The 9,005-nt window shown below is 44.9% G+C and overlaps 2 protein-coding genes across 2 annotated transcripts; both read left to right on the top strand.

Moving 5' to 3' along the window:
• The first annotated feature begins 2,062 nt into the window (after nucleotides 1-2,062).
• LOC108676324 lies at nucleotides 2,063-7,189 on the top strand. Its single transcript, XM_018164388.2, has 2 exons — nucleotides 2,063-2,943; nucleotides 4,503-7,189. The coding sequence occupies exons 1-2, from the start codon at nucleotides 2,070-2,072 to the stop codon at nucleotides 7,175-7,177; spliced, it is 3,549 nt and encodes a 1,182-aa protein (XP_018019877.2). The 5' UTR covers nucleotides 2,063-2,069; the 3' UTR covers nucleotides 7,178-7,189.
• A 24-nt stretch (nucleotides 7,190-7,213) lies between these two features.
• Nucleotides 7,214-8,311, top strand: LOC108676302 (vegetative cell wall protein gp1-like). The gene has a single exon (XM_018164363.1). The coding sequence runs from the start codon at nucleotides 7,214-7,216 to the stop codon at nucleotides 8,309-8,311; it is 1,098 nt and encodes a 365-aa protein (XP_018019852.1).
• Nucleotides 8,312-9,005: the final 694 nt, after the last annotated feature.

The following is a 9,005-nucleotide window of genomic DNA, read 5'->3' as shown; positions in this document are numbered from 1 at the left end:
TTCGTGAAACGAAATCTCAGACGCAGAATAATGAGGGTTCCAGATCACCATAGCCCCATTCAATTGGAAAAATGAGTCTACGTTCAATGCGACTTGGCCAAGGAAGTTTTTCTCTTAAATAGAAAGGCTATCGGACGACGCAATGTGTATCGGCTTGCCAATAGGATTCACTCCTGCAGATCCATCTAGGAACGGAAGCGAGTCCCTCCCTCTCCCCGGCTCAAGTGCTCACTTCCGAGCAGCAGGAGACCCTGCCGTCCCAGCCTAGGAAACGGCGACCCGATACCTGAAACTGATTCCGATTCAAATACATCGGAAATTCTTTAATTTTCAAGCCTCTCAATTACATGGATTAAAATTAAATAATCTGAATCAACCATTTCAGCATTTTTGTTACTTTTTCGCTCTAAGCCACGGCTATACTCCAAAGACCAGTTTTAGGCTCCAAACTTCGGCGGCCGGCCCTCAATACGGGGGCGAGATTCACGTAACTTTTAAGGTGGTCATTAATTCAATGAAAGCTGTAAATTCTGTTAAGACTAGTGCGATTGTTGAGACTAGCGCCATTGTTGAGATTAGTGCGATTGTTGAGACTAGCGCGATTGTTGAGACTAGTGCGATTGTTGAGACTAGTGCAATTGTTGAGATTAGTGCGACGGTTGAGACTAGTGCCATTGTTGAGACTAGTGCCATTGTTGAGACTAGTGCGATTGTTGAGACTAGTGCGATTGTTGAGACTAGTGCGATTGTTGAGATTAGTGCGATTGTTGAGACTAGTGCAATTGTTGAGACTAGTGCGATTGTTGGGATTAGCGCGATTGTTGAGAGTAGTGCGATTGTTGAGACTAGTGCGATTGTTGAGACTCTGTCTCTTATACACATCTAGATGTGTATAAGAGACAGGGCAGCCAGCCCTCCATCACTGGAGTGATGCAGGTGTGCGGGTGCCAGCCCTCCATCACTGGAGTGATGCAGGTGTGCGGGTGCCAGCCCTCCATCACTCTAGGGTGACATTAAGCTCTCTAATTTGTCTTCATGAGACCAGCGGCCGAGACACGCGGTGCGACGCCCCGGCCTCCCTGCTGCCCGTGTACACATGAGCTGCTGTGACAAACTAACGCCTGTGCTGCCTTATTAGTTTACAATTCTTGCACTGATTTGTTTTGTTATGAGTACATAATTACATAAATATGTACTAATTAACTACAAAATTTTGTACAATCAATTACATACTTTTTTAATGAGTACAAATTAATTGTCTCGGAGCGTTGAGGTTATTGGAACCCAGAAGTTCATCGTCATTCGCTAAAATATCAAAAAGTATATTCACCATAAAATGAAATCAAACTATACTTTTTATAATAAATGACTCAATACTATCAAAAAGTATTTCTTGCATAATTAATTTATTATTATTCTTAAAAAAACTGCCTTTCGGAAACGAACGCAGACTCAAATGGTCATTCTATTTCACGCGTTTCATCATAACATTGCTACAGTGAAGAAATTCCCTTTCAGATTTACCTGCACCGCTGAATCTTTTTAACACGCTTTAAATACTCGTAAAAAGCCGGCTTCTGGTGTAAAGAAAGTAAAAGATGAGTTGTTGATTGATGTTCTGAAGCCGTAGAAATACAGAAATGCAACGGGGTTCGACACCTACATTCATTAATAAATGAAGGAGTTGACACAAGAGACCAAACATGCAGTTCAAATAAACATAATTTGAAAATATTTGCGTAAACCTAAAATAAGGAAAAAACTGTAAACAAATGCTAAGGTAGTTAACATGAGACGCTGTATGAGCGCATGACAACATATATAAATTTATAACATTTCAGAAAGATAAATCTACGGGAAAGGCTCCGAAGATTCAAGTTTGTTGAATCTCGCAATAACTGATCACCAGCTAAGAAAAAGTTCTTGCAATATTATTTTACGATTTTTCTAGAATATTCTTTAGACAATTTCTATTACCTATTCTATTTTATATACTAATTATTCATTTGTGTATAATAATTATTCTATTGACTGTATTTTTCTCTGTTTCCAGAGTGTACGGCTGAGTGATGGTACAGAAGCAGCCAAGAAGCACATCCACAGCCCCGCAGTCATGCTCAGGCGAAGATTCATCCCAATCGGTTCAGAATTCAGGAAGAAAATTTTCTCATCCAAAGCAGCACGACTTCACCAACGTATTTAAAACTTCAACTTGCGGTTTCCCTGCAAAAGTAACTCGATGTACACTGATAGAAGACCAAACCGTGACGACCAGTTCGTCTTTACCAACCAATCACCCGACATGCCGACACCTTGTCAGGGCAGCGTTCAGGCTACAATGCAGCAGCGACAGCAAGACTGTCGTGTCGAGGTCGGCATGCGGCACGAACTTTACACAAGAATTCGTCGAGCGAACCAAACTTTGCGACGAGACGAGAAGACGGAGCGACGAGCAGGCAGAAGCACAGCGGATGCATACGTACAGAACGAGAAGCTGGTCATTTAATACAATGAATACAAGGCAAATGTTTGCACGAATATGGGGGTGTAATATACAGGAAGATAGTGTATTATTTAGATTAAGAGCTTCTAATCAAAGTTCCCCGGGGATAGTTTCGCTAAACTCTGCGCATCGCACACGCTCGCAGCTCAACGGGAAAACTTCCATTCGGTTACGTACGTCTGCTCGTGCCAGGACGGGTTTCTTCAATGCATTCATGAGCCTCATGCTAATTTTCTTGATATGGGGACTGGATGAGGCTGCCACCGAGGGGCCTGACAGTCCCCTGACGAGTCACAGGAGTGGCGGAGGAGTGGGCAGTGCAAGTCCCTGCCCCGTGAGCGAGCACACTTGCGATAATCTGCAGTGCGTCCCGCGGGACAAGGTTTGCAACGGCGAAGACGATTGTGGTGATCAGTCAGACGAGCGTCCCGGCTGCACACGTGAGTAACTTTACTTTCTAAACCTGCGGTTTCTAAACTGGCGTGAGTCACCACAAAGTCTCAGTCTCACAGTCCAGCAGTTTCTAAACAGGCGTGAGTCAACACAAAGTCTCAGTCTCACAGACCAGCAGTTTCTAAACAGGCGTGAGTCAACCCAAAGTCTCAGTCTCACAGACCAGCAGTTTCTCAACTGGCGTGAGTCACCACAAAGTCTCAGTCTCAAAGACCAGCAGTTTCTAAACAGGCGTGAGTCAACACAAAGTCTCAATCTCACAGACCAGCAGTTTCTAAACAGGCGTGAGTCACCACAAAGTCTCAGTCTCACAGTCCAGCAGTTTCTCAACTGGCGTGAGTCACCACAAAGTCTCAGTCTCACAGACCAGCAGTTTCTAAACAGGCGTGAGTCAACACAAAGTCTCAGTCTCACAGACTAGCAGTTTCTAAACAGGCGTTAGTCTCAGTCTCACAGGCCAGCAGTTTCTCAACTGGCGTGAGTCACCACAAAGTCTCAGTCTCACAGACCAGCAGTTTCTCAACTGGCGTGAGTCACCAAAAAGTCCCAATCTCACAGACCAGCGGTTTCCAAACTGGAAAAAAAACAATGTTGCTGTACATTTAGAAGGTAACGTATGAAACTGGAACCATCATGACCGACTTTCACGGGCCGGCCGGCCATTAAAACGCAGTTGTCAATGTTTTCCCGCCTTTTTTTCGAACAGTGTATTAACAGTCACAGCAGGGTATTAGTATTATTGTTGTAAGTATTAGTGGTACTCAGCAGAAACCTGGTGGTGCGCTGATGACGTATCAGTGGTACATGACCTCCAAGCGTATTCAATCACAAAAATTTTAGAAACACTGTCTTAGAGTCGTCAGCTGATCAGAATGTTGTCCATGTTAGTTAAAATGGCTTCATTTTCCTCATTTTTCTCTCGTGTGTGACGAATTTCTAGTCCATATCTGAATTAACTGTTTTCTAAGCAAGAAAAGTTCGAGCATTGCTACGTTAATTCGAAATCGAATAAATAATATATTTCACAAACAAGTAATATTATTGTAATAAAATCCTCAAAGGTTTTCAGTCGGTGAAAATATTTTTATTTGTCTCTCTTGTCTCTTGAACTTCAGATCATATGATGGCAACCCAGAAAATTGACATATTTGCGGTAAACATTAATTATATTTCTTCGAAAAAACCTCTGTTGACAGAAAAATTTTTAGATCATGATTGATATAATCTTAATTCATCCTGACCTAACCTAACTTAGCCTCTACCAGATAAAGCTTACCTATGTCTATGCAGCTTGCAACAATGATCATAATCTTAACTTGACCTAGCCTAACCTAACCCAGGATTCATTAAGTAAAGCCTACAGTTGTCTATACGGCTTGCAGCAATGGTCATAATCTCAACTTAACCTAGCCTATTCTAGCCTTAGCTCCACTAAGTAAAGCCTACTTTTGTCTATGCAGCTTGCAGCAATGGGCATAATCTTAACCTAATATAACCTAACGTAACCTTCACTTAGTATTGTAATGCCTGCATTTTTTCCTTGCAGCTTGCAACGTGACATACTACGGAGAGGTTGGCAAGAGCTATGAGCTAGACCTGCGCTTGTCAGCTTCTGCCAAGCTGCCCTTTACCTGTCATCTGACATTTGTGGCAGCTGGTGACATTTACGGAGAACTCGTACAGCTGGTGTTCAGGGACGTGACTCTCGGCACCTTCAGGTCCCATCACGTCTTCGGATGTCCTGGAGGATCCATAACGGTGGACGAAGCCATGCGCCCACATATCGAAGGATACTGGTGTGGTGGCAGCAATTTACATAACGTTTACTATAGCGAAACAAACACAGTTAGCGTTACGATCCATGTTCCAGAGAAAAGTAGCAGCCTCATGACCGTAGATAAGGACTTCAGAACCCGTGTTTTATACAAGTTTCTGTTAGAAGCTAAAGCTGTCGTACGCTATGGCACTTGGGACAGTGCAAAATACTTGGGTTTTGCGCGCCCTAACTCAATTTGCGACAAAATATTCGATTCTTGTGATAGGAGAAAATGTCGCATCCAATCACCTAATTATCCCGGCATGTACCCACGAAACATCACGTGTCAGTACATCATTAGACAGGCCACAGTGCCCTACGGTCGCCACGCCCTCGTCAGCGTGGGCCAACCTAATAACGGGCACGTGCATATCCGCCATACAGACGCTGCAGAGTGCGACAAAACACTTCAGTTGAGGCTAGACTCAGAGTGCGATGTTGTTGGAGACACGCTCAACATCTACGAAATTTCAGGCGAAAAGCGACGTCTATTACTGCGATTTTGCGGAGGAGGCATCGTTCCACGGGTCACTTCAAGTGGTGCAGAGCTGCTCTTAGTCTTCCAGACTTCAGCGTTCGACAATATGTACTTCGACCCGTCACCTGGCACCCACCCCGGCTTTGAACTCGATGTGGGAGTAGCTTTCGTTCCAAAAAACTCGTACTTGTACGCTGAGGACAAATGCATGTTCACTATTTCAAGTTTTGAGGCAGCCAAAGGCTTTTTTGAAAATGTTGCTCATTCTCTGCCCAGCGACTCCAAGTGCATTTATGAATTCATTGGTCGCTCTGATGAAGTCATTTGGCTACATTTCACACGATTAAAATCAACATACAACCAACCAAAGTCTCGTGACGCACCGCACTGTCGCACAAGAATTACACTTTCCGAGGAAGGGGCCGAAGAACCCTTAGAAAGCTCTTGTGGCCATATGGGAGTCCGCGTGTGTCATCGTGAGCAACTGGGGCCAGGCAGAAACCGAACTCGGCCGTGCGGAGAGAGCGAGAGTTACCTCACGCAAGGTCCAAAAGCGACCCTCACGATCCATTACCTTCTACCGTCAGCTGTCGCCAATCTCGAATTCCGGCTGCATTATGAATTTGTTTACTCTGGACCTAAAGCTGAGGCTTTGAATATTCAGCATCCATGCGACAAACTGATCACAAGTGAACGAAGTAAGAAAGGGATGATTCAGTCACCAGCAAATAATTTACTGTACGGCAAGTTTGGAGAAACTTCTCTGCAATGTAAATACCGACTTCGAGGCAAGCCCAACGAAGCAGTGCGAGTGACATTCATTTCATTTACAGCGCATAATTCGACGTGTCACGGAGGAGAGTCGCCTCTGCAGGCCTGCGGACGACCTCATCGTTTAGAAGGCCGGGGATCCCGACTGGAGGTCTCCGAATATCCATGGAAAGAGATTGAATTGCCACTGGCATGCTTATGTCATGGCAGCAGCTTGCCAGCCGCTCTAATGTCATTCACTTCTAACATAGCTATCAATTTTACGGTCGTCGGTATGAACGTTTTTGATGATTTCTCTCACTTTTCTTTTGAGCTTGAATATGAGTTTGTTGAAGTTGCTGAATGTGAGGAGAAACGCATTGTTCAGGGGGAATCAGGCTACCTCACACTACCTATGAAACCACCGTCGGGTCCCTGCAGAGGACATCCGTGGTTAATTAGACCGAAGAAGGATCGCTTTCTGATGATATCTGTACCAGGGAGAGTTATCCAAGGAGGACTCCAGTTAGTGGAAGATACTCACACGATGTTTTCAAGCAACAATTTCCCACTTTCTGCATGTTCCGGGCCCGAACTACATGCCTACCAGCCGGGCACTCCTCGTCCGCTAAGTGCTGTGTGTGTAGATCCGTCATCGTCTGAGACTGTGCAAGTTTTCTCCAGGGGATTTCGTGATCCATGGTCTCTAGACTACCTGGACCAGAATCAAAGATCTCTTATTGTCGTTATGGTTACTCGACCAAGCCATTATTCGGCGCATCATTACAGTGATACAATCAATATAAGGTACGTTCAAGCAGCGCCGCGATGGTTGGCCGAGAGATGTGCGACTGAATGTCCGGAAGTGCATGCGTGCATCAGCGCATCGCTTTTCTGTGATGGAACGTGGCACTGTCCTACCGGCTCTGATGAATCGGTCGGCACATGCCTAATGGCTCTTTCTCCTTGGTTTTGGTTATTCTTTGGCATTCTTTTTGGTTCCTTAACTGTAGTTGTAAGCTGGTATGCGAATGATCTGTGGAAGAGACAGAAGAAAACTCCTCTTTCAATATCAGGGGAAGAGGTTCTTGCCCCTGGGCATCAAGAAAACCAACAAGAACCTCCTGAGTGCCATTTCCCTCACTGTATTGATGTAAATTTCGAAACGACAGTCTGACGATACGTTCCCCGTAGGCTTCCATTGCCTGCGGGGATGACAAGTTTCATCAATCGCATAACCAACGCAACAAATGGCTGGAGAACTGAAGACTCATCTTCCACCAACGAATTCAACTTACCAGCTGCTCGTTTGGCGAATGGGGCCAGAAGCCCTCCAACGCTTCATGTCAATGGCATCCATCGTCAGACTCCTGATACTCAGGATAAGGACGAACTAGATTCACCAGTTCAGATTACATCTGGCAAATTTAGCCCTCCTCCGTACCTGTTCGACGGACTCAAGAACCCATTTACGGATCCCTGGCACAGCGATACCTCCAAAGAAGATGCGACTTCTATGAACTCACTTGGATTAAAAGAGTTGAGCAAAGCCTCTACTCTTGAACGTCACACTGACTTGAAGAACGATATTAGTCTTGCTGAAGATGATCTGGAGGATGAAGAAATGTGGCCACTCCCTCCTCCTCCTCCAGTCCCAAGCACGGACCACCTGAAACACAAAATAAACTCATGTGTTAAGCCCCCTGTGCCTCCAAAACCCCCAGCCACGTCCCCATACGCTATTCCCAACGCGATCCCCAGTACTTCGACGCTTAATAGGAAGACTCACCGTTCACAGTATGCTCAGCCAGCGGTGCAGTCGTCGGCAAGTCAGGACTGTGGGTCTAGTTTCAGCTCAGTCACGTCTCCCCTGTACCCTTTTTCGCCTACGTCGACGCTTGCCAAGAATCAAAAATCTCTTCTTCCGAAAGGATCGATGTTATCAGAGATCGAAAAATCATTCAAGGAACTTAATGATAAAATATCACCCGAGCCTACTTTAATTCCTCCAGCACACACGGCCCCGCCTCCACCAACAGCTGCTCCTCCATTTCCTCTTAGCAACGGAAGCGCCAAATCCACCGCACCAGAAAACAAGTCATCCCCACCTGACCCACCTTCTCCACCCCTTCCACCGCCACTACCCCCCGCCAGTTTACCCATTTCACCGCTGTCATCTTCACCTACAACCCCTCCAGATTCCCCTCCTAGTTCACCAGCTCTTTCTCCTCCCACTTCTTCCACTTCTTCGGATTCCCAGCCAAGCTCTTCCCCCAACTCCCCTCCCCACTTCCTCATGAGTTGGCGATAGATCACTCCCCTTCCAACTACTGAGCTACCATATCGATAACAACATAAGAATGACCACATAAGAAAGACGAAAAACAGCATAAGAAAGACCACCTCATCCGTACTGCCACCCCATCGAAAGTCGAGGAAATACCAGAAAACTCAAGCGTTCGGTTGCTTTAAATATATGCTACTCACACGAGTATATTGACAGCTTCATCTATCCAGTTTTGGAAAAATTGTTTTCGCAGATTTGTTGTTTTCAAGAAACTTAGCCGATATGAATGTAAATCATTACGAATGAAAGCAAAGTAAAGGAATTAAAATAATTCAGGTAATATTCGTAGTCTATTCAATTCACGCAATGCAGCAGATCAGTAGATGAATTGTCAAGATCAATGACCACGTGGAAAAAATAGTTTTTAATAATCGCCTGGAAGGCAAATAAGTGACCGAATCGCAACGGAAAATAAATATTCTTCAACGATCGAGGACACCCAGTCTGGACGCCATCTCTACTGCACTCCTGACCACTAATTGTGGAACTTGTGCACTTAGGAAATAATTTCGAATGTCAAGTTATCAAGTAATTCAGCCCCTGATGCACCGGAAGTGGAATTTTCAGGCGTAAAAAATAATGAAGTGCCATGAGAGTCTTGAAATGAATATGGGCGTAGAGTTTTATGTATCCACTCGTTATGATTATGTCTTGTTGA

The sequence above is a fragment of the Hyalella azteca genome, unplaced genomic scaffold (assembly GCF_000764305.2).
Source record: "Hyalella azteca isolate HAZT.00-mixed unplaced genomic scaffold, Hazt_2.0.2 contig5826, whole genome shotgun sequence".
Classification (NCBI taxonomy): Eukaryota; Metazoa; Arthropoda; class Malacostraca; order Amphipoda; family Hyalellidae; genus Hyalella; species Hyalella azteca.
Note: the sequence above shows the minus strand (reverse complement) of the source record. Positions and strands in the feature narration are given on the sequence as shown.

Excerpts from the sequence above, each read along its gene's own strand:
- LOC108676302 (XM_018164363.1), top strand. The coding sequence starts at position 7,214 with ATGACAAGTTTCATCAATCGCATAACCAACGCAACAAATGGCTGGAGA.
- LOC108676324 (XM_018164388.2), top strand. The coding sequence starts at position 2,070 with ATGGTACAGAAGCAGCCAAGAAGCACATCCACAGCCCCGCAGTCATGC. Across the intron at positions 2,944-4,502 it reads CGAGCGTCCCGGCTGCACAC|CTTGCAACGTGACATACTAC; the intron begins GTGAGTAACTTT and ends TTTTCCTTGCAG.